Consider the following 27,580-nt stretch of genomic DNA (forward strand, 5'->3'; position numbering starts at 1 on the left):
TTGAAACTACATTGACAACATAACCTGCAGCAAAAGTGTTTCTTTTGTGAGAAGGTACATCATGTATTATTATTACATTAGTGACTGGCCACTACCGTTAACAAACTGCAAAAATAAAACTTAACATCTCTCAAGTCAGGTTTCACTTTGAGATTTGACTTGACCAGTATTACCATCAAGGTAAAAACAATGACTGCAGATGCTGAAAACCAAATACTGGATTAGTGGTGCTGGAAGAGCACAGCAGTTCAGGCAGCATCCAACGAGCAGCGAAATCGACGTTTCGGGCAAAAGCCCTTCATCAGGAATAAAGGCAGTGAGCCTGAAGCATGGAGAGATAAGCTAGAGGAGGGTGGGGGTGGGGAGAGAGTAGCATAGAGTAGCAACTCCCCCTCCCACTCTGCCGAGGACATGGAAGTCCTGGGCCTCCTTCACCGCTGCTCCCTCACCACCAGGCACCTGGAGGAAGAACGCCTCATCTTCCGCCTCGGAACACTTCAACCCCAGGGCATCAATGTGGACTTCAACAGCTTCCTCATTTACCCTTCCCCCACCTCATCCTAGTTTCAAACTTCCAGCTCAGTTACTGTCTCCTTGACTTGTCCGACCTGCCTATCTTCTTTTCCACCTATCCACTCCACCCTCTCCTCCTTGACCTATCACCTTCATCTCCTCCCCCACTCACCCATTGTACTCTATGCTACTCTCTCCCCACCCCCACCCTCCTCTAGCTTATCTCTCCATGCTTCAGGCTCACTGCCTTTATTCCTGATGAAGGGGTTTTGCCCGAAACGTCGATTTCGCTGCTCGTTGGATGCTGCCTGAACTGCTGTGCTCTTCCAGCACCACTAATCCAGTATTACCATCAGCTGAGATCACAACACTTTAAAACCATGCCGGTACTTGAATGGCCATTCTGGTGGTCTCATGTCAAGACAAGATTAGAGTGGTGCTGGAAAAGCACAGCAGGTCAGGCAGCATCTGAGGCCAACCCTGTGATAATGAATGGTTTTATGTTGCTCTTCCATCACTGTGATGCAAAAGCTGGTGAATGAATTGGCTTTCATGTAAAATACAATGGTCACCTGACAAATATTTGTTTTCATTGTTGATATTGCAACATGGCTAGTGCCTCCCTGAAATTAGCGAGTGCCATGAAGACATAATGTGGTGTAGTGACTAAGCTGAGAGGAGCACTGTCATTCTAGTCCCACTACTCCAAGGGTCACTGCATAACATTAAGCTTTTCTTATTTCCAAGTCCCAATATGGCCAACTGGATGCTTTCTCCATATTAGACTTAGAATAAAAAAGATACATCAATCAGATTTCTTACATAAACACAAGAGTCATTGGCTTATGATAAAACAAAACCCATTCAATGAAGCTGCAGAATTGGTCAACATATACTATTTATAAAATGAAAATCTACACATTTACCTCTCTAACTAACCCAGAACATACACACAAACATATGTACCACACATACTCACACTCTTGTTTCAGGTAAAGGAATAAAGGAATAAAAGAAATGACTTTCTCTCTGCAGAGACTGACGTTTTTGAGAAAAGGACTATCTGGCCAATAGTTGTAATTCTTTAAGAAAAAAGAAAGGTCAGGCATAGGATGCTCTAAAACCTGTCAATGTGGTGTTCCAGTGGGCGCGGCTATCATCAATCATGCATCCTTTACCTCTGGGGTCTTGGCCAAAAGTGCAATTTTCTGAAGAAATACAACATTGACCAATTCTTTCAGTCGCACTTTCAAAAGAACAAACAGAAACAGAAGAACAAATTGAGCAGGAGATTTCTCCAAATGAAGATCCAAGCCAAACTCCAAGACTGCAAACACTGACCAAGCAGAGTAGCCATAAACACAGTGGTAAAACAATCAGTTCCTTTCATCAAAGTGTATTTAAGAAACCAAAACTAGCAATTGTCTGGAATTGTATATTTCTAAGCAGTACCTGATTTTTAAAAATTCACTCATAGGATGTAGGCACCACTGCCTATGCCAGTATTTATTTCCCCTCCTTAATTGCCCAGAGGGTATTCAAGAGTCAACCACATTGTTGTGGGTCTGGAGTCACATGTAGGCCAGACCAGGAAAGGAAAGCAGTTTTCTTTCTGAAAGGGCATTTGTGAACCAGATGGGCTTTCCAACTATCAACAATGATCATCGTTAGACTCTGAATTCAATAAAATTAGGAACGAAAATTCCAACAGGTTCCATGGCAGGATTTGAATCTGGGCCCAGAACATTTCCTGAGACTATGGATTAACAGTCTGGTCAATAATATGGGGGCGGCATAGTGGCTCAGTGTTTAGCATTGTTGCCTCACAGCGCCAGGGACCCAGGTTTGATCCCAGCCTAGGGTGACTGTTTGTGTGGAGTTTGCACATTCTCCCCGTGTCTTCATGGGTTTCTTCCAGGTGCTCCGGTCACCTCCCAGAGTCCAAAGATGTGCAAGTTAGATGAGTTGGCCATGCTAAATTGCCCATAGTGTTCAGGGATATGTGGGTTTGGTGCATTAGTCAGGGGAAATGTAGGGGGATGGGTCTGGGTGCTTTACTCATCGGAGAGCCGGTGTGGACTTGTTGGGTCAAATGGCCTGTTTCCACACTGTGGGGGTTCTATGAATACAACTAGGCCATTGCCTCCTCCATTAAAAAAAATCCAACTTGTCTTCACATTGACTCTAAGCATAATAATTGAGGCATCTCCACAATCCTTCAATCTTAAGTTCATACAGCTGCCTCTACCCTTCATAGCTGGCACAGAGTTATCTGGCAGGAGAACATGGCTGTAATCTATTTTCATGCAGCAGAGTCGATTATTACCTCTTTAGTGCAGCAGTCAATTTTAATTTACATCTCCTCATAAATATCCTCATTGGATTCAGGTTGGCTGCATAATCTTAATGTCACACAAAAGTATGCTGATAAGGAATACTATATCTTTTGAGAAAGCCACATTGCGGTGGCAGAGCAGAGACTGAGGTGTCAAAATCTTTCACTGTTGCAATCAGCCAGAAGCAAGGAAAAGGCTGATTAAACAGAATGTCAAAAATTTCTTTCACCAAGTTTTTCCCTGCTGTGAAACCACTTAAGCTTTCAGCAGTCTTCAGGCTTAAAATGTTCTAATTTCAGCTTGTCTCAGTTGAGCCTGGCAACATCAGTGTCTTTTTAAATTCTAACTTAGCCTTTGTGCACTGCAAGCATAAAACTAACGGTTTTGGAGTTTGGAGTTTACGACTATACACTTTAATCAGCCACCAGCAGACATGTTACGGGAGTGCCAAATTAAAAATTTGAACATTTCCTTTTCAGATCAGACGATAAAAATCAGTTTCAATTCGTTGGCTCATCAATCAGTTCCCCCCGATTTTCAGATCCCGCAACGCCAAAACTGACATGGAATCCCAGAACCAGAAATTTACAGTAGTACGGCTGTTCCTTTGAGAGCATTTTAAGCACTTTAAAAAAAAATTACTCAATAAATGCAAGGCCAACATTTATTGCCCTTCTCTAAATGCCCAAAGCGTATTTAAGAGTAAAGCACATTGTTGTGGGCAATTACGGTTAATAGGTCAGGAATTCAGTTCATTCTGTTGCTCAAGTGATCTTTTCATTGTGCAGCCTTATTGGATTGGTATTTCAAAAAAATAAAATTTGACACTAATAAGGTGTAATACATTTACAGTACCTTTACATGTATTGCCACCTACTGGTAGTAAAAGTGACTTTTTCTTCAAAGGAAAAGCATTTGCAGTGTTCTCTCAGTTATATGGATAACCATAGAAATTTCACACTGAGGGCAGTAAGTTGTCCAGTACTGGTCATGAAATTCTGTGGCAATTAGCTACTATTTGTAAACTTGCAGTAATTAAATACCACTCATTAAGACCTCACTGTAAATGCATTTACAATAGATGAGGTCACGGTGGATCAGTGGTTAGCATTACTGCCTTGCAGTGCCAGGGACCTAGGTTTGATCCCACCCTCTGAGCGATTGTCTGTGTGGACTTTGCACATTCTCCCCATGTCTGCGTGGACTTCCTCCCACAGTCCAAAGATATGTGGGTGAGGTGGTTTAGCCATGGGGAATGCAGGGCTACAGAGTCTGGTTGGGATGGTCTTTGGAGGGTCGGTGTGGGCGGAATGGTCAGCTTCCACTCTGTAGGGGTAATATAGTACTATCTTAAAAAAGCAAGTTGTTTGGAATGAAATGACCATATGTTTGAGTCCTGTTGGAGGCAGCACTGAGGTCAGAAGACTGAAAACAAATTAGAATGTCTGGCTGCAACTTCCAACCTGCAGTGCCTTCCTACTCCTGATGGGTCCTCGAGTGTGCCTCATGCACACAGCTCTTCTGAGGCCAGTGTTACCATTATGAGGACCACCGGAAGTTTGAATTTCGGTCATCCTACTAATTTTGCATGCTTGTCTGAATTTTGGAATCACTAAAATATACATGCGAAGTTTATGAGGTGGGGGAAATCTACTGAGAAGTCACAAACATTGTAACAGGTAAGTGTTTTACCATCTTCACAATTGTATCGTAATGTAGATAGGTTTTAATGCAGTTATTAATTATGGTGCTCTGACCTGCAAATCTAAATTAACTGTTACATTGACTAGCATTGTATAATTGCTGACAATCACTATTAACTTTACCCATTGGAAAAGTGCAAGAGTGCATTCAAATATGTAAAGAAAAACATATCAAGAAAATGTTAGAGGCGCTGGATTCTGCAAAGGCCATAGACCCCTACAACATTCTGACACTAGCACTGAATACTTGTGTTTCAGAACTTGCCATGCTCCTAGCCTAGTTCTTCCAGTACAGCTACAACACTGGCGTCTACATGAGAATGTGAAAAATTTCCTAAGTATGTTCCACACGCAAAAAAGCAGGACAAATCCAATCCACAATTATCAGCCTATCGGTGTACTCTCAATCATCAGTAAAGTGATGGAAGATGTCATCGACAGTGCTGTTCAGCAATAACCTACTCACTGACACCCAGTTTGGGTTCTGACAGGGCAACTCAGATCCTGTCCTCATTATAGCCTTGGTTCAAACGCAGACAAAAAAATGACATGAGAGTGACAGCCCTTGACATCAAGGTCACATTTGACTGAGTTTGGCATCAAGGAGTACTAGCAAAACTGGAATCAATAGGAATCAAGGAGAAAACTCTCTGCTGGCGGGAGATACAGAGGTTGCTTGTGGTAGTTCGAAGTCAGTCATCTCAGCACCAGGATGTCTTGACAAGATTTCCTCAGGATAGTATCCGTGGGCCAACCAAAGTCAGCTCCTTCAATGACCTTCCCTCTATCATATGGTCAGAAGTGGGGATGTTTGCTGATGATTGTACAATGTTCAGCACCATTTGCGACTCCTCAGATATTGAAGCAGTCCATGTTCAGATGCAACAAGGTTTGAAAAATGTCCAGGCTTGGACTTAAAAATGGCAAGCAACATTTGTGCCACACAAATGCCAAGCAATGACTATTTCCTTTAAGATACAATCTAACTACTGCACTTTACATTCAATGGCAATGTCATCATTGAATCCCCCACTGGACTTACCATTGGACTCGCCACATAAACACAGTGGCTACAAGAACAGGCCAGAGGCTGGGAATACCGCAACACGTAGCTCACCTCTTCATTCTCCAAAGTCTATCCATCACCTACAAGGTTCAAGTTAGGAGTATCATGGCAATGGCAAGCAAAACTTTTCTATTTCTTTTCTCGGGATCATCGATCACTTGATCTGTGAAATATTTGTTGTTGCATATGTGCATGCATTAGTTGATCAGTTGTAATTCTGTAAATGTTTCATTAGATGCCCAGACCATAATCTAATATCCATGAATTTGCCTTTAAAACCTTGAACAGTAAAGACGTTTTCTGTATTCACTAGTTTGTGGAATGTCACAAATTACCCATTCCAAGTTGCCTTTGGGAAGCTCCCCACTTACCTGGATGGGTGCAGCTCCAACAACACTGAAGAAGCTTGACACTGTCCAGGACAAAGCAGCCCATTTGAATGGCAGCAGACCCACAAACATCCATTCTCTCTATCACTGACATTCAGTAGCCGCAGTGTGCACTAACTACAAGATGCACTGCAGAAATTCACCGACAATCCTTAAATAGCACCTTTCAAACCCACGAGCACTTCCAACCAAAAGCATGAGAGCAGCAGATATAGGGGAACCCCACCACCTGTAAGTTCCTCTCCAAGCTACTCACCATTCTGACTTGGAAATATATTACAATTGCTTCACTATCACTGGGTTAAAACCCTGGAATTCCCACCCAAACGTCACTGTGGGTCTACCTACAGCACATGCAGCGCAGCGATTCAAGAAGGCAGCTCACCACTATCTTCCCAGGGGCAACTCGGAATGGGCAATAAATGTTGCCCACATGCCACAAATGAGTGAATATAGAAAATATCTTAACTGCCTAAGGCTTTTAAGGCAAATTCATGGATAGCAAATTAAGGACTGAGCATCTAATGAAACATTTATGGGAATACCAACCATTCAACTAAAATATAGACACACGTATACCACATCAAATATTTCACATATCCAGCGATTGATGATGTTGAGAAAAGAAATAGAAAATTTTTGCTTGCTCTTGCCAATGCAGAGCTTCACAAAATTAGCACATCTGGTCTTTCCACAGTCAACCAAAAGGTACATAAAAGATCTGGAAAGCTCTTGAACCTCAGGATTAAATGGCTCCAACTCACGTTGTACCAAGAGCAATGCTAAGATCTATTGACCAATTTGGTGGAAGGGTGCCTCAGCAAATGGCATGATTGTGCCTTTTCCAAAGAGGAGATTGTCAATGATGCCCAATGAGTTGGAAGTTATGTTTACCTACTTGTGTAATTATTGAATTATCAACTGGTGCCTATGTACAGCCATATATATCTATTGGGGATAAGTTTTTATCTTTGGAAAAATGGGGTGTAATAATCAACGCTCCATCTCAGTTTTTTTTTGGTGCATGCACCTCTAAGGTCTGTTCACATTTGCAATGTCTAAAACCAGAACCTAATGCATTGGCACGTCAAGTGCTGTGTGCGGAACCACGGAGGAACTTTAGTGTGTGGCTGTGCAGCCTTACAGCATATAGGACATACTGGTTGTGATATACCCTACTCTCAGTTTGTCTACATTAAGATGATGCTGCTCCTTTAACAAGGTTATTCTGTCCTTGGTTTTTTTCAAGAGGGGTCATAAATACAGAGGTTCTGATGTGTTTGTTTTGTATGGGTATTAGGGCCAATTTGATTATAGCTAACAGATACTGTCTCAGACAAAAAGGCTTTCAAGTTTTAAAAAAAAAACCTGCACAATGCAAGGGCAGTAGCCCATCCTCCCTGCTCAGCTTCTCTCTGGTTTGTTTTGGTTTTAGCATTGGTTGTTTTGCAACAGCTGATCAAATCTTAGCTGGGAACCAGAGAAATGCTGGAGCCAAAGAAACAGCTCCATGCTGATTCTCTCTCACTCTCTCCCTCTCTCTCTCTCTCTCTCTCTGACATCTCTCCTGTAAGAACCTGTGTTTGATTTTACCATTTTTTTTCCAAGGGGTGCTTATGGGGATGTTGCAAGTGTTTGAAACAGCATCATTAAGTTGTGATAGCGTCGATTGGGTTTTCAGATGAGTTATGTTATTCTACACTCTTTTGTGCGTGTATAAATAAATTCTGTTTTGTTTAAAGCCAAGTGGTTGGGCCAGCTGCATTACTCCTGGTATGTGCACTTTTCATCTGCTTACAACAACGAGAAAAGTTAGGGTCTGGACTACCTTTTTGAAACATTTTGAGGAGGTCCGGCCTCGTTCAAAACAAAGTACGTTTAGGAGACACAGTGTGTCAGAGTACTTTGAGGAGATAGGCTCCATAATGCCAACACTGCATTATAGCATGTGACCCAAAGCTATAATGCTCCTTGAGTCTATCTTGTTTCAGATCACAAGAAGCTTGGTACACAGCACAAAGCCCTTGGTTTTCTGTTCTAATCTATTAGCTTAATGTTAATCCAGGGACTTTGGTGTCTCAGAATGTCTGATATCATAAATAACTGTAATAAGTATCTGTTGGATTCTTCAAAGTCAGGCTGTCCATGCTTGGTTTCTTAAGTTACAAAGGTGAACATGACCTTTGCTGCGTCAAGTAAAACACTCTTCTGGAGGCAAAAGCACGTCAGAAATGTAATACAGTGTGGAATCTTCTCTGCTGCCCTCTCTGTTGTGGAAGTGCAGATAAAATTGTTCAATAATAGCCTTCAGTTGAGTATGCATTGGTCTTACTCAATGCAATGCACAATTGTAATTCTGAATGAATTTGCATGATGTTTGAAGAACATAACATAACGGACAGAATTTTTGTTTCCTCTCTGCAGCAACTTCATTTAGGCTGTGGTTGCCATAGCAAGTTCTGTTCTCTGGCAGATTCTATTCTCCACTTGTGAACGCTTTCTAATAACAACAAATTAAGACTGGTCTCAATGCAATACTAAAATACTCAGAGCTCTTAATGATAAAGGAGAATAAAGTGATATGCTTGCAGTCATTTATTTCTTGGATTAGTATCTAAAATAATACATGGCTACATGAATTGTCAGATTTTTTGATACAATTTGTCATTCTTTGATGGATAAAGTCTGTACATGGAGTTCATATTTGCTGAGGATAGTATTTGTTTAATGTAGAACTTAACGAATAATACACAGAAGCCCTTCAGTATAATGCTCTCTATATGTCAGTCTTTATGAATAAAATGTAATCAAAAATTAGCTAATTGTAAATATGGTAATGAAATAGTTGATATGGACAAAAGCTGAGGAGCTATGTGAATATAAGCTCGAAAGAATGTGGAAGGTTTGCATGATAGATCTCTATAAGGGCAGAACATTCCACTGTTAATTGATTTGAGTGATTTTTCCTGATTCTTAGTAAGTTAGTTTCTACTCCACCTTAGAACAAATTAGACAAAAGAAACTAACAAAGTCGCAGAGTCAGTACAATGGCCTTTTAGAATTGAAATGTAATTAAAATGTAGGCAGTGATTGTACTAATACATATTGTTAGTATGGCTATGAATATCCTTGGAAAAAGTGAGGACTGCAGATGCTGGAGATCAGAGCTGAAAAATGTGTTGCTGGAAAAGCATAGCAGGTCAGGCAGCATCAAAGGAGCAGGAGAATCGACGTTTCGGGCATAAGCCCTTCTTCAGCCTTGGCTTTTATGAGCATGACTGCTAGTTTAAGGGAATGGTTAATAAGATGTTGCTGTTGTATTATGTCTCTACATGGTATTTTTTAAAACTTGCAGCTGCCTTTCCATTGGCAGTGGATGGAAGATATATCTTACATAGTCCCATTCTTAGGATGAAGTTTTAAAAATGGGTTTTAAAATTGGAGTGGTGCACTTAATGCTCTATTCTTGTTTTAATCACACAAACTGCCACGTGACCAAGTCTTCCTTTATGAAGGACAACACAAGCACATATCTGGATCAAGAAGGACCCTCACTGAATTCTTAGAATGAATCAGAGTGGGGGTGACTGTTTGAAAGCTTAAGGTACAAATGGACAAAGCAGCATGAAAAGGTTCCACGGGCGACTGTTCACAAAATGGTCCAGGGCATATTTCAGCACTTTTCTGGTGGGGCCTGTAGGAGCAGGATTAACTTTCCTACTGCAGACTTAAACATTTCAATCACAACATCCACCTGAATGCCCAGGTATCGACTGACATCTGATTCAGCAAATGAGTTGATCAGTTCTCTGTACAGCCATAACTGGCAAGCTCCAACACTGCACAGCGATAGCACAGCGATAGAAATGAACGTGCAACTTTTTAAAAATCTGTTTCTTTTTTAAGTGGCTTTTGAAATGGACACATTTTGACAATATTGGCTGGATGGCTTACTCCTATTAATTATTTGATACCTTTTCATCCATGAGAAAATATGCACAAACATTGCATTAACTTCAGCCATTAAAGTTTTGAAATGTATATAAATTATCTCACCCTTCTTTCCTCCCTTCAATAGGCAATGGGACTCGGCCTCCTCTGTCTAATGCAGAAGTGATGTTGATTATGGTCAAATGATTTGATTCCCAAATGCTCTGCACTCTGTCCTTGAATTGTTTTTGTACCTCAAAGGGTAATACCTCCTCCACATTTCTGTTTTTCACAAAGAATTCAACTTGGTATGGAAATTTCAACCCTGTAGCAAGAAAAAACTTCAATTTAACATGACTACTGAATGTGAACAAATTTCCCCTGTGTGCTTTCCAAAGAGCAACAGGTTCTACCTGCATTAACTGTTGTATTACATCTGACAGAAACAATATCAAACCGATCCTTTCCCAAAGGTCTCTATTCAGTACAAGTGTTGGGAAAAAATTGTATTCTCATGATGCTTAAGAAAAAGTATAGGAGTGTGAATGAAGGGATCAGTTGCCATGGTAAACATGTGCAGTCTTTCACTGATGACTGTAATCCAGAAGACCGGGAAATTGGTTTGTTCAAGAAAGGTCATATGACTTCAAGGTCCACTTGATATTGGATCTCACATCTCATATACATTCAGAAATGGGGTGTGGTCTACTGAGCATTCCCAGAGAGTTCATTCATAAAGTCAATTGTATTTCAGGCCACTGACCAGGATGCATAGAGTCATAGAGATGTATAGCATGAAAACAGACCCTTTGGTCCAACTCGTCCATGCCAACCAGATATCCCAACCCAATCTAGTTCCACCTGCCAACACCTGGCCCATATCCCTCCAAACTCTTCCTATTCATATACCCATCCAAATGTCTTTTAACTGTTGTAATTGTACCAGCCTGCACCACTTCCTCTGGCAGTTCATTCCATACGCATACCACCCTCTGCGTGAAAAAGTTGCCCTTTAGGTCCTTTTTATATCTTTCCCCTCTCACCCTAAACCTATGTCCTCTAGTTCTGGACTCCCCAACCCCAGGGAAAAGACTGTCTATTTTCCTTATCCATGCCCCTCAATTTTGTAAAAATCTATAAGGTCACCCCTCAGCTTCCAAAGCTCCAGGGAAAACAGCCCTAGCCTGTTCAGCCACTCCCTGTAGCTCAAATCCTCCAACCTTGGTAACATCTTTGTAAATCTTTTCTGAACCCTTTCAAGTTTCACAACATCCTTCTAATTGGAAGGAGACCAGAATTGCACGCAATATTCTAATAGTAACCGAACCAATGTCCTGTACAGCTGCAACATGACCTCCCAACTCCTGTACTCAATACTCTGACCAATAAAAGAAAGCAAACCATACGCCTTCTTCACTATCCTATCTATCTGTGACTCCACATTCAAGGAGCAGGTGTAGGGACAACAACAGGGTGAGTCGAGAGTGTGTGAGAAACAGGGAGGGAGTTGGATAATTAAGGGGGGGGGGGGGGGGGGTTTGTGGGAAGAGATAGCAGGGGTGGAAGGTTGCTGAATGGTGACCAACAGCAACTTAGGGTTTTAAGTTGAACTTCTTTCCAGCTTTGTCTTCCATAAGTAATCTCCAAACAAAACACAGCTGTCCAGGGCTGGCCTGGAATGGGTATGTACATGCCAAAATATAATCCTAACATGTGGAACCATGATGCCACCTCATATCTATATCATTGGACAATACATTCCTGGCACAGAGTCCACATGTGTACCACACATCAAAACCTGCTGCAGAATGCATGAGTCTCTGCCCTAGCCCATTGGCATGGACTCCAAGCCGTTGGTCAAAGCACAGCAGGCTCCCTAAAACTTTGGCTCCTGTTATTGGGTTTCACCAACCACTATATTGGAACACTGACATCATTTTACAGCTGCAAAGCAGAAACCTAGGGTTATTTCCAGCTTCGTCTTCCATAAGTAATCTCAAAATAAAACACAGTTGTCCGATGCATCTTTACATTTCTAGTCTATTACTTATAAGTCAGATAATGAAGATCAATAGATTGTGTATTTAAAATTGCATTATATGTTATACATCATATAAGGCTCACAAATGTAAATCAACATTGGGTTTGTTTGTATTCTATCCTGTTGTATCATATGCTTGGAGATCAGACCTTCCCAGGAACAGGCTATTATAGATCTGGTAATATGTAATGAGGTAGGATTAATAAGAGATCTCATAGTTAAGGATTGTCTAGGGGTTTTCAATCACAACAAAGTAGAATTTCAAATTCAGTTTGTGGTAAAGCAACTTGAGTCTCAAACCAAAGACCTCAACTCAAACAAAGGCAATGACAGAAGTGTGAGGAAAAGGTTGACTCAGTGGAAGATTCAGTGATTAGATTCCCTACAGTGTGGAAACAGGCCTTCGGCCCAACAAGTCTACACTGACCCTCCGAAGAGCAACCCACCCAGACCCACTCCCCTACATTCACCCCTGACTAATGCACCTAACACTACAGACAATTTAGCATGGCCAATTCACCTAACCTGCACATCTTTGGATTGTGGGAGGAAACCGGAGCACCCGGAGGAAACCCACACAGACACGGGGAGAATGTGCAAACTCCACACAGATAGTTGCCCGAGGAAGGAATTGAACCCAGGTCTCTAGCGCTGTGAGGCAGCAGTGCTAGCCACTGAGCCACTGTGCTGCCCCTAGCCAACAGATATTTAAGCAGATATTTCAAAAAGCTCAGGAAAAATGTGTTCCCGTCAAAAAGGACTTGATGAGAAGGATGAAACACCCATGAGTAAATGGTGCTTAAAAAGAGTATCCTTTCAGTTTACAAAGTGGGAAAATTAGTGGTAGGCCTGAGGATTGGGAATTTTCTTAGGAAGTAGCATAAACTGACTATGTATGTAAAGAGAAAGAGAATGGCTAAGGTCAGTGTGGCACCCTTGGAGGATGAGATTGGGGAACAGGGAACTAACAGGTAATTGAACCAACATTTTGTATCAGTCATCACAATGGAGGACACAATTAATAGAGTAAAGTTAGGGTCTCAGGGTAACCTCTGCATTTTGCCATTGTGATGATACTGTGGTTTTAAGAGGTGTATTTTGTTCTCATTGTTTTTTAAGACGAAAAGTTGAGACAGAGGTGCTGAGCCAATAGAGTAAACAGCTTGTGATACCTTGGGGTCATTTTTTGAAGTTGGAACAATTGAGGCCACCTGAATGGGTGGGGTCAACCTCTCACAGAACCAGGATTTTTAGTTTTAGTCTTCAGTAGCAGTTGCTTGGGTCTTGAAACTGGATGTGGAAGCTCTTATTGCTCTCTCTGTAACAGCTAAATGCTGGGGTTCTTTTTCTGCTGCTAGAATTGCCTGTGAAACAATCTGTTTTGCCTTTTCAAAGGGCTAGTCTATAGGATGTTACAATATTGGAACAGTTAATTAGTGGTAGTTAATATATATTTATATATTATTTTGTTAAGCATTTCAATGGACTTACAGTTAAGCCAATTCTTTTCTTTTTCTTTTTAATTTGTCTGCATTTTAACTGTAAAAATAAAGCATGTTTTGCTTATCATTGAGCAGTTTGACCAATCAAATTGCACTTGGAACACAACATCTTACACTTACCTTTAAGATAATGTTAGGGCTTAGACTAGTTGCTTAATATACTTTGAGAAGGTTTGGTTTGGTCCATAATACAGTGTTATATTGGCATGGCCATAATGTACTTTCGTCACTATTGCTAATTCTGACTGTTTCCAGAGAGTACTGCCATTCCCTGTTTTTACTACAGATGGTAATTAGTTGTCCACTATCATGATGTTATCAATGACACTATATTTTCTTCAAATATAATCTATCATTCTATTTTGAGTGATGGGGCTATCTTGATAGGAAAATATAATGTCAAACTTGCTGGTATGCAAGCAAAGTGAGGTGTATTGCTGGTTGATATTTACTTGTTCATGAAAATAATAAAAGTCGAAAAGCGTGGCACAGGAAAAGCACAGCAGGTCAAGCAGCATCCGAGAAGCAGGAGAGTTGAAATTTCAGGCATAAGCCCTTCGATTCTCCTGCTCCTCAGATGCTGCCTGACCTGCTGTGCTTTTCCAGTGCCACACTTTTTGACGCTGATCTTCAGCATCTGCAGTCCTCACTTTCTCCATGAAAAAAATAGGCTGTTTATCTTTTCAAAATGCAATTCTCCTTTGCTCATCATACTAGACCATGTCTAAATAAATTGACACTGTAAATAAAGACTATTCATTCATTTGGCCTTATGATCGGGTGACAGTAATGAAACTCATCAGTTGATCGAAAATCAGGACAACACTGCTATGTACTCAAAAGATTATTCTCATTGTCCAAACAAAACCTGGCAGACATTTGCACAACTTTGATGAGAAACTAAAGCAGCAACATGATTTCAAAAGCATTATATATACACAATTGTATAGCAACATTAATTTTAAAATATTTGCCCCTAACATCTCAAAAGAACTGTGTACACTTAATAGGAAATACTTGTTTCTCAAAACCAATCAAACTTTTCATACTTCAAACCAATGGTTAAAGTTGTAGTTTCTCACCTAATGTCTGTTCAACATTAATGATGATGTTTTGTCTTGTTGTCTCATACGTTTTTCTGTTATAGGCAGTTACCTAATCAAAACAAAACAATAATTAACCTCAGAAATTATGTATATTATGCAGTATTTTCATACTTGGTGCAGAAATATGGATTTACCGGACCCTTATATTTCAATGTACTTTTGATGTCAGCCTTTAAGTCAATCTTTGAAGACTCCAAATTCCCATCAAAAATTGACACTGATTTATGCACTAAGTAGAAAAATGAACCACCATTGTAGGTATCGGTGCTCACTATTTTGGAACATGACTCACATCTGATGCAAGCAGTAGTTGTGTCTTAAATTCCCCTGCATTTCCAAAACACAGCCTGTTTTGTCTGTTTGAGTTGCTGAACCTAATGAACAAGGTACTAATAAATACATGCCCATTAGTAGTAGTATGAAAAATTAAGATAGACTGCTAATGTAGCATGTTTTAGCTGTCTTTTTAATCACTGATGTATATGCAAAACAGACCTTTTGGATCACAACCCCACCTGCACGAAAAATAATGACTGTGCCACCAATTTTCATCGCCCTAAATACCTGCTTCTGTCTTATTCCAGGGGAAAATAAATCATATTAGGGCAGAACTAATCACAACAGTTGATGGGCTACTGAACATTGAGCTCCTCACCCCTTTTGAGAAGAGAAATCCCCTGGACTGGTATCGGACGCTGCCCTTGACCTACCATGCCAGTAACCCCAGACTGAAAACTATCTCCCTTGATCTGAATGAGGACTGCTGACAACTATGATATGTTTCCTGGCTTTGATCTGTGCTAAGTGGCATGTTGTACAGCAGTACTGAGAATCTGGTATGTCTGGTTGAGCAGCAGAGTACAAAAATCCAAAGCAAGGCAGGGATGCTGTGAGCTTCTAGGTAGGTTCCAAATGAGTGAGTGTTGAGAGAGCCAGCGAATAGCCCATACTTGCAGCTTGATCCAGTTCATCGACTGGGTGTGTCTTCCTGAACATAACATGTTTTTGTTGCAGCATTGCAATGATAGTTGCCATTGTACTCCAAATCACAGCATTGAGGTACAGAAATGTAAGTGAATCGGAGATGTTTTGTCAGAAGCTGACACATGTAGGTTGTCAGTGTCCATGGATATTGGGTGCATATGACCAGTGTCATTGGAGCATGCTCTGTGATGTTTGTGCCTGGTGCTCAATGGACAGGTCCTGTAGAGCAAGCTGTGATGAATTCACTTGCTCTGACGTCCAAGTCAAGAATTCTCAGCATCTATTTTTCTCACAGCGGATAGTAAGAATGGAAGCTAGAGATTAATGAGATGAGAAGTGCACTTAATAAGTCAGTAACTAGCAATTTGCCCCCTTAATAAGGACCTCATTGCTGCTTAGGGATTCTTGCCTTGACACCCACAACTTAATTAAAAGATGCAGCGAGTTGCTCTCGATGTCGACATAGACCTGTTGGACTTCTCAAGCGATTCTGCTACATTTTTTGCCACAGTCCACATTGTTCAGGCCCCAATAAGATTCTATCTCGAATATCTGAATTTTTAAAGTGAAATGTGAATATCATCACAATGAATCAAGTAATTAAGTTTGATCAGACTGCATGATTTGGTTGAGTGTTCATGATAGATGTTGTAATGTGAATTAGACCAATGAGGAACTTCCCTTGATTCAATGTATCCTGATCACGATTGAATTAGCCACTACCACCTGATGAAGGAGCGCCGCTCCGAAAGCTAGTGTGCTTCCAATTAAACCTGTTGGACTATAACCTGGTGTTGTGTGATTTTTAACTTTGTACACGCCAGTCCAATACCGGCATCTCCAAATCACAATTGAATTAGTTACTGAGCAACAGTAGAGACAAAATCTGAATTTGTTTCCTTAACACCATTGACTGATTCCAGTGAATTTCAATTCTGGTCCTCCTGCTATAGGAAGGATGTTGTTAAACATTAAAGGATTCAGAAAAGATTTACACTGTTGTTGCTGGATTTGGAGAGTTTAAACTATAGGTAGAGGCTGAATAGGCTGGGACTTTTTCCCTGGAGCATTGGAGGCAGAGGGGTGACCTCATAGAGGTTGATAAAATCACAGGGGGCATGGATAGGGTGAATAAACAAGGTCTTTTTCCCAGGGTCCAAAACTAGAGGGCATAGGTTTAAGGTGAGAGGGAAAAGATTTAAAAGGGACTGAAGGGGCAACTTTGTCACACAGAGGGCAGTGCATGTATGGAACAAGCTGTCAGAGGAGGTGGTGGAGGCTGTTTTAATTACAACATTTGAAAGGCATCTGGATTGTACATGAAAAGGAAAGGTTTAGAAGGATATAGGCCTAGTGCTAGCAAATGGAACTACATCAGTTTAGGATATTTGGTCAGTGCGAATGAGTTGGACTAAAGGGCCTGTTTCCATGCTATCCAGCTCTGTGACTTTATCTTCCAAGACAAAGATCTCATTCTGCAGTTGATCCAATTGCAGTTTATGTTTAAAGTAATGAAAGATGCAGCACAAATTAGGAATTTGTTTTTAACTATAATTCCAGCTTGATATTTTGTTTTCTTTGTCGCTAATAATTAAATATTAAAATACATTTAAACAGTTAAGAGAAAACTGTCAATGTGAACAAAGGTTCCTAATGCATTAGATACAATTTTAAAAACAGCATATAGAAAAACTAATTTAGATTAAAAATGTTTAACATCCTTAATTTCACTAAAGTATTATGGTAATTGCATCCTTGCTATAGAACACACTAGAAATGAGCTATTTTACAATTGTAATAAATGTGAACGATTGAATTTTAAATTCCATTGTCTGATTCTTAGACTGAAAACTTTTCCTAGACTAAAATAATTTTTAAAAAGAATGCAACATGGACCTAAACAGTTATCATCTGAGCACAGGTTGTGGCAAGCTTTGGGAGAGCAACATGAAATAAATTTAGCTATCTGCACTGAAATTACCATTTTTATCTGAAAACAGGCCACAGAATCAATGTCAAGAAATTCACAACTCCTGTTAAATTTGCCTATGCATGATAATTTCATGTCAATAATTAAAAGGCCCCACCTGCCTTTAACAAAAGAGAAAGAACATGGATTTGTAAGCAGAAGCCTGAATATTTTATTTCTCTCTCTCTCTCTCTCCCTATTTCTGTCATTATCTCAGAAAGCAGAATCCAATGATAAATTCAGAAAAGACCATTCACTGAAAAATCAAATATGTACAAGTTCTGCTACTGCTGTGAATACAAGTCAGTATTAAACAACTGTAGCTGTACATTAAGAATCTAATACTCCAAGGACTCTAATTATCCTTCTCTGTTCCAGGTAATTTCCCTTTGAAACATACTAAGTGTGCATATGTGTGCTTTTGATATTGCACTTGAAAATAAATTCTCAATGTCAGCAGGTAATAAACTCCTTTCTTTCATTCAAGTAAACCTTGGAAATTGCTTCCTTCATTTTCTAATAAACTATGTTTCAATTGAAGTATGATAGCTGCATGCTAAAAAGAAAGGAAAAGGTTTGTTGTGATCAACTGAAAGGGGATTAAATAAAGGATTTCTACCTCTCCCCCTCCCAGCTGGTTTTTACAGCCAGAATGTGAAATGGGTCTAGATTAGAGTGGTGCTGGAAAAGCACAGCAGTTCAGGCAGCATCTGAGGAGCAGGAAAATCGACTTTTTGGGCAAAAGCCCTTCATCAGGAATGAAGGCCGGGAGCCTGCAGAGTGGAGAGACCCTGCCTCTATCCCTGATGAAGGGCTTTTGCCCGAAACGTCGATTTTCCTGCTCCTCGGATGCTGCCTGTCCTGCTGTGCTTTTCCAGCGCCACTTTAATCTAGACTCTGGTCTCCAGCATCTGCAGTCCTTGTTTTTACCTAGAATGTTAAATGGGTGCCTATTTATAAGTACAGCATATTTAGACTGTGAATATTTTACTGGTAATTTTATGTACATTACGAAAATATTAAGGTAGTTTCTGGTGCATAGAGAGAAATATAGTACTTCAATTATTCTCTGTCCAATGTCTTCCGAAGTCGGTGTGCCGTAGAGCATTCCATCATGGTATGCTGTCCGTTGTGTAAAGCGAAGCCACCGTGGCCGATCAGGATGGTCATCGAGATTCGTACTGAATGTGATAGGAGTATTGGTAATTATACCTAAAAGAGAGAGTTGAGATTGAACTGAGAAGTAAATGCCAATTTTACTGATGGAAAGGCTATTATCTCCATATTAACAAAAGGATGCTCCTTCTGTAGATAAAATGATCATTTAAAAACATTAAATTCATACTTATCTATTACTGTTGCCAGAAGGATTGTGTGTTGTACAAGAGAATGTAGAATGTACAGCACAGAAATAGACATTTCAGTCTAAATGGTTTCATTCATTGTTTATGCTTCATATGAGCTCCTTCATCCATCTCTGCATCGACCCACCTCATCGTATCCTGTATTTATCTAATTTCACCTTAAGCGCATCTGTGCTATTCTTCTCAATGATTCCTTCTGTGAACAAATATTACTTTCTTACTACCCAAGAAAGAAGTTTCTCCTGAATTCCAACTTGGATTTGTTAATGATTACCTTATAACCTTTATCTTAGGTTTGTGGCAATTAAATCTAATTTCTTCAAATTATATAAAGTTATGATAAAAAATAAGTGGAGCTCCATTTGCCCCTAAGGGTTCAGGGTCTACCGTCAGCAAGCGGAATGGGAATACTACAGGCAGGAACAGTGAAGTGACAGTTATCTACAGGCATAAACTTCACTGAATCTGTTTTGGTAACTTGGACGCATGTGAATATAAACTGTGGATTTGTCACAAAACAACACCATTGCAACATTCCTTTAAATAGGGACAATGTATTGGGCTAGTTGATCACATGTCCTCAGACTCAACTTTGCATCTCAGATTCCCTTTGTCTTCATCTTAGCCTGCTGTATCTTAATAATCTATTTTTTTTTTCAGCTGTGGCAAAGATACCCTTGAGGCTTTCCAAAGGCTTTCTAAAGCTTTTGACTTAGAATTATAATGACCCCCTTCCATTTAAATTGATTTTATCTAAATTTCCCATCTCTTCTTGTCTCCACCCAGCAGACTCACATTTGCTGCTGTGCATGGTTACATAAATCTACTCACATTGGACAACTGCGCGTTATTTACACTTGAACGATCAGATGTGACTTGCGTCAGTCTTTAACCATTGAGAACTGACTCAGACCTGATGACAACATTTGTCTTTTTACTACAGAACAGAGTCTCTATAAAAGTTGTTTTTCAAAAATTGAGCATTGAAACTTTGAAAATATTTTCACAAATGCAACAACTGTGCCCCAGTTGTTTGTACCCAATCTTATTGTCAGTGCTGTTTGTTGTGTATCTGTGTATCTAAGTTACCACACCGAAAGGATGCATTTACACTGAGGCTTCCAATTTCAGGCTGGCATTTCCAAGCAGGCAGGACTTTGTTTACCTTGCTTGCTATCTGTCTGGCTTCAAATGTAACCTTCCTATTTGTGAGAAAGCTCTATACATGCCTGTGTGGCTGCAATATCAGAGCGATCTTCCCAGAGAGAGCAGAAAGTACAATATTCATATTGTGGTTAGGTTAGTTTACGTAATATGTAAATAACCACAGAGATTTTTTTGCAAACTAATTTTAATACCATATTGGATATAAACCTAAATATTGCACCACCTCTTTTTAGAGTCCTGTATCTCTCTCTCTCTCAGCTCATCATTGCTGCACAGTTGAAATTACAACAATGGTAAACTTGGAGCATCAATATGACACCAAAGAAATATTAAGTAGAATTGCTTTGCTCACCATATGTTTCCTGGAAGGATCGAAATCCTTCTTGATAGTGACCCCTCTCTAACACATGGAGAAATAAAACTCCTACAATGGGATTCACAGTCTGATCAGCGACCACGGAACATACCGTAGTGAGGAGTACTGCAATGCAAAACAAATGAATCAAACAAACATAATTCAAACACTTCTGAAATTGTTTTGGAGTCATGCTTTTGTTTTAATTAGGAGTCTACTATAAAGACATTTCTCTCACAGGATGTTGGTGTCACTGATAAAGTCAGCATTTGCTGCCATTCCCCATTTCCCCTTGAACTGAATGTCGTTTTTTGATGCCATTTCCGATGACAATTCAGAGTCAGCCACATTGCTCTGGATTTGGAGTCACGTATCTACCAACTCGAGACAGGATGGCAGATTTCCGTTAGTGGACTGGATAAGTTTTTTTGACAGTGATGGTGATTTCATAAGACCATAAGACATAGGAGTTGAACTAAAGCCATTCGGCCCATCGAGTCCACTCTGCCATTCAATCATCATGGTTACCATTAGAGTTTTCAAATAAAGCTTTTTAAAAGATCTATAATTTGCAATTAAATTCCACAAACTGCGGTGATGGACATCACTGGATATTAACTAAGGGCATTAACCTAGGCTTTACGATTGTTACTTCAGTGACATGATCTCTATCCCACCATCAGCCTCTGACTGTGCTAAGAAGGAAGAGCCACAAATGAAGCACTAACTGCCATGTTGATAACATCTCATAATAGTTTGAAAAATTTAAGTTGTAAGGATTATTTTCCTCTCTGGTATACTTCTTGTTGAGAGTAAGAAACTGGGCAGAGAAACATCCTGGCAAATCTTTGCTCAGCTCACACACTGTCATGATCTTCCACGACATTTTAAATGGGCATCACTGTGCAAATGGGTTTGCCATCCCTCAGCAATGACTTCATGCACAATTCTTTCTGCATTAATGCTTCAGTACCAGCATAAAGGCAGTGCCATACTGATAATGTCACTTGACAGAACCCCAGGTTATTGTTCTGGAGACATGAGTTCAAATGGCAGATAATGAAATTTGAATTCAATATGAATTTGGAATGGATGTAGGTTTGCTCGCTGAGCTGGAAGGTTCATTTTCAGATGTTTGATCACCACACTAGGTAACATCATCAGTGAGCCTCCGGACGAAACTTGGAAGAAAGAGCTTGCCTAATGGCAACTGCATGATCACTGTCATTTGCTGTTAAATCTGTTGCTTATTAATTTATTCATTATTTATTAATACACTAAAAAAGGACAGATGTCCTTCAGGAAGGGAGGTCTGTCATCATCAAATGGCCTTGTTGACATGTGACTTTGGATTTATAGCAATTTTCTGCTGAACAATTGGGGCTGGGTATTAAACGGTAGCCAAGATGGTAATGAACAAAAAATACCAATAGCACTATGTGTAAATTATGGTTTCAGTAACTAGGTACTTAGCATTGCCAGAGGTATAAAAAGATTCTGGAAGCTTCTTTGGGCAAAGAGGTAGGTGCAAGCTATGAAGGGCATTTGATAAAAAATAAAAAGTAAGGCTGTCATACTCATTGGTCTCTCCATTTCTTTCTCCATTAAGATGCAAGCCCTGTCACTTCCTGAATCCACCCCCTCCGCCTCCCATTGTGAATTAGCCTGACCACAGAAAGATTAGATTAGATTAGATTACTTACAGTGTGGAAACAGGCCCTTCGGCCCAACAAGTCCACACCGCCCTGCCGAAGCGCAACCCACCCATACCCCTACATCTACCCCTTACCTAACACTACGGGCAATTTAGCATGGCCAATTCACCTGACCTGCACATCTTTGGACTGTGGGAGGAAACTGGAGCACCCGGAGGAAACCCACGCAGACACGGGGAGAATGTGCAAACTCCACACAGTCAGTCACCTGAGGCGGGAATTGAACCCGGGTCTCTGGCGCTGTGAGGCCACCGTGCCACCGTGCCGCCCACAGAAAATGCAGTTAATTCTCATGTCACACTTGCGTTGATATTATTGCAGAGGGGAAAAATATCCTTAGAGTCTGCTAGATCTACTAATGCAGTTGATTAGTTCACACACTTACTTTTCCTTTTAGAAGAAGCAGTGCAAGGATTAGTAGATTGCTTATCTACCTGTTGAACCACATTATGAATGATCCTTGCTTCCAGCATCAACAAGTCCGGGAGTGGGACTTGAACTCAGAGCTTTTGGCTCAGAAGCAGTAGGAACAAGATCAACTGAGAAACAAGACCACCTGTAGTGTAACTAAATGAATCACATTTAATTGGATTTAGTTAAAAGGTATTTGCATTGACAAATGAACATTAATAAATGGTAAATGTAAATTATGCCTTAGATTTGGACTTGAGATTATTGAAGTAGTGTTGCAGCTTGAGTTTAATGGCAGACATAAAGAAAGAGTTGCTTTTCATGCACACAAGCTGGACTGAGTCCTAAGTTGCAACTCCTATCGAATCCAAACATTAAACGTGTATGTCATGTTCTTAAAGGATAAACTGCCCACACCAAGGAGTGAGTAGCTGATGGAAACTCTGCGACTTATACTGTATAGCCTGCCCTGAGGAGGCACATTCTGCAATTATGGGTACAGGCCAGAAAGATCTCAATAGTTTGTGAAATAGAGAACAGTATCCCATCACAAAGTCACCCTTTATTTACACATGGAGAGTCCTTGACACAGAGCCAGCGCCTTCAGAGCTGTGAGAAACAAAGCCCACTCACTTCAATAATTTCAGTCCGAGACAAGATCTGAATCAGTAGTGTCATTTATTTTACACTTGCAAGTGGGTGTGATGTCCAGTGTCTATAAGGCAGAGGACATACACACCAAATTCAATTCATACACAACATTTATTTGATTTGATTTCTATTGTTTTACACTGCTCCCTCCCCTGTTTACATCCTCCACTTCCCTAAGACCGGCCCCCATTACCCCTGTTTATCGCTTGCCTTATCCGGCCTTGTCTGTGACAAAATGCTTATTCCTGGCCTCACAAGGCTGTTTGACCTCATCCTGCTGTAGGTCATTGTTAGGCATATTCTTTCTTCATCATTATCTACCCCCTTCATCTGTGCCTTTCCCGAAGCCGTTCTGATCCCTATGACCCTTTTAATTGGGGTTTGTTCCTGTGTTTTTGTAAAAGTGGGAAGCAGATGTTTATACCTACTGTTTGTACAGGCGTATCTAGCTTAATTTCATCCCCTCACAACATCTTATCTATTTGCCCGTAATGTCTGCCATTGTTTTGAAGTCACATTTCATTCTGACATACAGTTTTAGCTAATACAAAAAAAATTATATATTTCCTCCACATCGTTTCCATTCTTGTTGACTCAGCTCGTGGCTAAAACAATTACACACTGGTGTGAGTTCATTTTACTTTGTAAAATGGAATTGCAGAATTGCAGAAGTAACATTAATTTACCTATATCCCACAGAGCCAACTCTCAGAGTGAACAGAACCCCTGACACTCCTGTTTATATCTGTCAGCCAGGGCTCCCTGATTGGATCAGATTAACAGCCCCAATCAGGGAACTCATATTCTATGAGGTCCATCTGGCTGACTTTGTTACAATCACTCCATCCCCTTCCCTCTCAGTCTGACGACATAGGTCAGCTCTTTTTATTTTGTAGCTCCTCCTGGGACATTTTAGCACCATGTCAGGTTCCTCCAACTCTGCCTCTGATACAGACCGTGTATAACACAGAAATTGCCTCTTGCACCTGGAGCATCTCGGAAGAAATTCATTCTTCTCTTCAGGCAGCAAAGGCATCAAGGAGGCAACATCCACTGTGTCCATTTCAAATACCAAGGTATCTTTAATAATTGATGAAGAGGGGGATCCCATGGATTGTGGAACAGACAGAATGGCAGTTGAGGAGCTGGACACGTTTTGCTCCTGCACCATTTGCAAATTTGCAGCTTTCACATGGTCCACATGCTTGTTCACCGACTGAACTTTATACATCACTAGACCCAACCTCTTGCCCATTCAGGGCCATTCCTTCACCAAACTTCATCCCCTGAAGTAAACTGTCTCTCTCATTTAACAGAGTGTTGTGTTTGGCATTGGTGTTCCTGATGCTGTTTCACTCTCACCCCAGGTCCAGGAAGGTTAGATTTAACCTGGAATGGAGTCTTCTCCCTATTCGCAACTCTGCTGGAGCAATCCCTGTAATTGCAAGAGGGGTGGTCCTTGAATCAAATAGCCATCAGGACCGTTTGGTATCTAGTCAAGCTGTAGGCTGTTTCTTCAAGCCTGCCATCAAAGATTGGACTGCTCCTTCTGCCAGACCATTGGATGATGGATGGTATGGAGCTGTCTTTATATGATGCCCAAAGTCCCTGCTGTGTAAACAATGGCCCGATATCTGTGACCTGAAGTCTGTGTATTGCAAAAGATGTGCCCAGTTTTTCTATTGTCATCCCTGTGTTCTATACATGTCCAGCCACTTTGAGTGGGCATGCACCATGAGCCCAGGAAAGGACTTGCATAGTCAAAGAGTAACAGAGTCTAGGGTTTATCCGGCCATTCCCATGGATGTGGGGGTGCTGCTGGCAGTGATTTTTGTCCTTCTTAGCATACTGGGCACTTTCCAGGATGTTGTAATGTAGGTACAACTCTGGCACCCACCTAACAGTATGAAAAATTGCCCATGTATTAATTGCCCATAGACAGTAAGACTATTCCAACTAGGTTAGCTTCTGAGTTAACAGTTTATTCTTTATCATTCGTTTATTTGAGGTTGAACCTCTCAGTTCAGAGACATCAATAAATAAGTTCTTCAGGGGAGAGTCCTAGGCTCAACCTGCTTCACCTGCTTCATCAATGATTATCCTTCCACAATAAAGTCTGAAGTGGGAATATTTACTTATGATTGCACAATATTTGGCAACATTCACAGCTACTCACACCTGAAGTGGTATATGTCCATATGCACCAAATTCTGGACCACATTCAAACTGGGACTGGAAAATGGAAAGTAACATTTGAACCATACAAGTGCCAATAAATGACCATCTTCATAAAGAGAGAACCAAACCATCTCTGCTTAACATTGAATGAAATTACAATCACTGAATTCTCTACTGGCGTTGTCCTAGGGGTTTACGATTGACTAGAAACTGAACCATTTGTGATTATATTTGACATGGACTGGTTGGTTCAAAGGGTCTGTTTCCATGCTGAATAACTGTATTACTCCATGACCCTGGAGCAGCTATGTAAGCACTGTGGCTACAATAGCAGTCAGATCTCTAATAATTATTGTCAAAGCTCTGAGAACTGCTGAGAAATCTCTACCTGGCCTAACCTAAGTACAAATTTAATACTTTTTTCTTAGTTTTCTATCCCTGATGGGTCAGGACCACAATGTTAGGGTCATATAGGGGGGTTGATACCTGCAGTGTGTGAGTAACAGTCACTCAGCAGTGATATTCCCTGAATTTGTCAATTATGGGTCAAAGATTAGGCCTGCAGTTTAGTTCATAACAGTCACTGGACTCTTGAAGCAAACATGAGGCCCTCCAGCATTGCAAGAGACATCTCAGTTAAGTAACATATAGCTGACTTCAAATTTAAGGCACTCTCTCTCAAACGTATTTTAAAAAATCTTTAAAAATGTCTTCAGGAACAATGGTGGTTTACCATTGAGGAGGGAGAGTCTTTTCACCAGGCTACCTGAGAGCACCATGGATAAAGGCAGGTTGGGAAGGCCTCAGAGCCTGTTTGAATTGCTGATTGCCCAGCCTCCTGCCAGATATTGACTCTCAACAACTAGCCTGGTGGTCAATGCCCCTGGCGCTACTAGAATTCTCCAGTAAACCTCTGACAATGGACCTTAAGATGACTTTAATTATAGTTAATTGAGTACGCATCTTTTATCGATGGGTAACTCTGCTGACATCAATCCTGCCTTGGGGCAAATAGCTCAGGGGTGGAATGTAACCACCAGACTGACACACAGGCTGGTAGTGCAAATTTTCCCACATGTATCCCTTCACCACTTGCTATTCAAGACTCAAAGCTCTCACAAATTATTTTTTGTTTTTTAGAAAGATCATCTATCCCAGGTAGTATAGAGATCTAAAGGTTAACTATACAAATATTAAAATGGCCACAACACAGGGATAAGTATTTTTCAAAGTGTATGATATCACTTTGATGAGGTCATTTAAACTAAACTGTTTCATTTACAAATTAAGTCGTGTTCTATCCTTTTGGTAAATGTTACATCTTGTTCAGGGCTTCAACAAATACAGCAGTTTAAAACATTACATGACATTAGTGCTCATGGAACAAGGCACTATTTCTTCCTTGTAGATGCCTTGTCATATTTCACTATAAATGCATTGAACATAATGGAACCATGGCAACAATTTAATATTAGCACATATTTGAAAAAAAACACTTCCTTATCTCCTTTTTTGTCCAACACATCCTGGTCATCTACTCAAAGTCTAATTGATTAAAATAACCTTTAATTTTATGTTAAAAGACAGGAAAATGCTTCATAAAGAGTATTATAATTTTGGATTGAATTCAAATATTATTGCAATGACAATATTGACTTACCTACTGTGTTCAGAAATGGAATCAGTAGTTCAAAAAAGTTGAAATGTTCAGTTGCCAGATAAAATAAACTCACTTTGATATGTATTTTCTAATATATAGATGCATCATTTCAAGCATTAATGGAAAATTCTGTAAAAATACTGAAAACTTGCCTGCAGAAGCATAAATCCAAACTCTATGTGTTGCCATCTTCCTCTGAAAGGTAAAAATAAAATGCTTTGATTTTGACTGACAGCAACATAAGGAAGCCACTGGAGCATTCCAAACCAAGAATAATTGAGTGGAGATGATCGCACTATTTTGGGAATTTTTTTTAGTCACCCTCATTAGATGCTCACTAAAAAAGTATATCTGAACTTCTCAACTTTGAAACCTGTCAGAAATTAAACTCCATGTATCATGTTTCTTATTTTGGAAACAAACTGGTGTTCTCTTCAAAAATGTGTTTGCAATGCTGTACTTTTAAATCTCAAACTAGTGCAGAAATTAGATCGCCTTGGATATTCCCGTCTGATGAAGAGATTTTCCACCGTTAAAACC

The 27,580-nt window shown here is 40.3% G+C and overlaps 1 protein-coding gene across 1 annotated transcript in view; it reads right to left on the bottom strand.

The window, feature by feature from the left end:
* Positions 1-27,229, bottom strand: part of LOC140465832 (epsilon-sarcoglycan-like) — a 61,382-nt gene extending 34,153 nt beyond the window's left edge. The window contains exons 1-5 of the mRNA XM_072561661.1: positions 27,193-27,229; positions 20,423-20,551; positions 18,597-18,751; positions 14,563-14,635; positions 10,064-10,262 (exon numbers count right to left, since the gene is read on the bottom strand). Coding sequence (XP_072417762.1) covers positions 10,064-10,262; positions 14,563-14,635; positions 18,597-18,751; positions 20,423-20,551; positions 27,193-27,229 — 593 coding nt within the window. The remainder of the gene's footprint in view (positions 1-10,063; positions 10,263-14,562; positions 14,636-18,596; positions 18,752-20,422; positions 20,552-27,192) is intronic.
* Between the last annotated feature and the right edge of the window lie 351 nt (positions 27,230-27,580).

The sequence above is a fragment of the Chiloscyllium punctatum genome, chromosome 42 (assembly GCF_047496795.1).
Source record: "Chiloscyllium punctatum isolate Juve2018m chromosome 42, sChiPun1.3, whole genome shotgun sequence".
Lineage (NCBI taxonomy): Eukaryota > Metazoa > Chordata > Chondrichthyes > Orectolobiformes > Hemiscylliidae > Chiloscyllium > Chiloscyllium punctatum.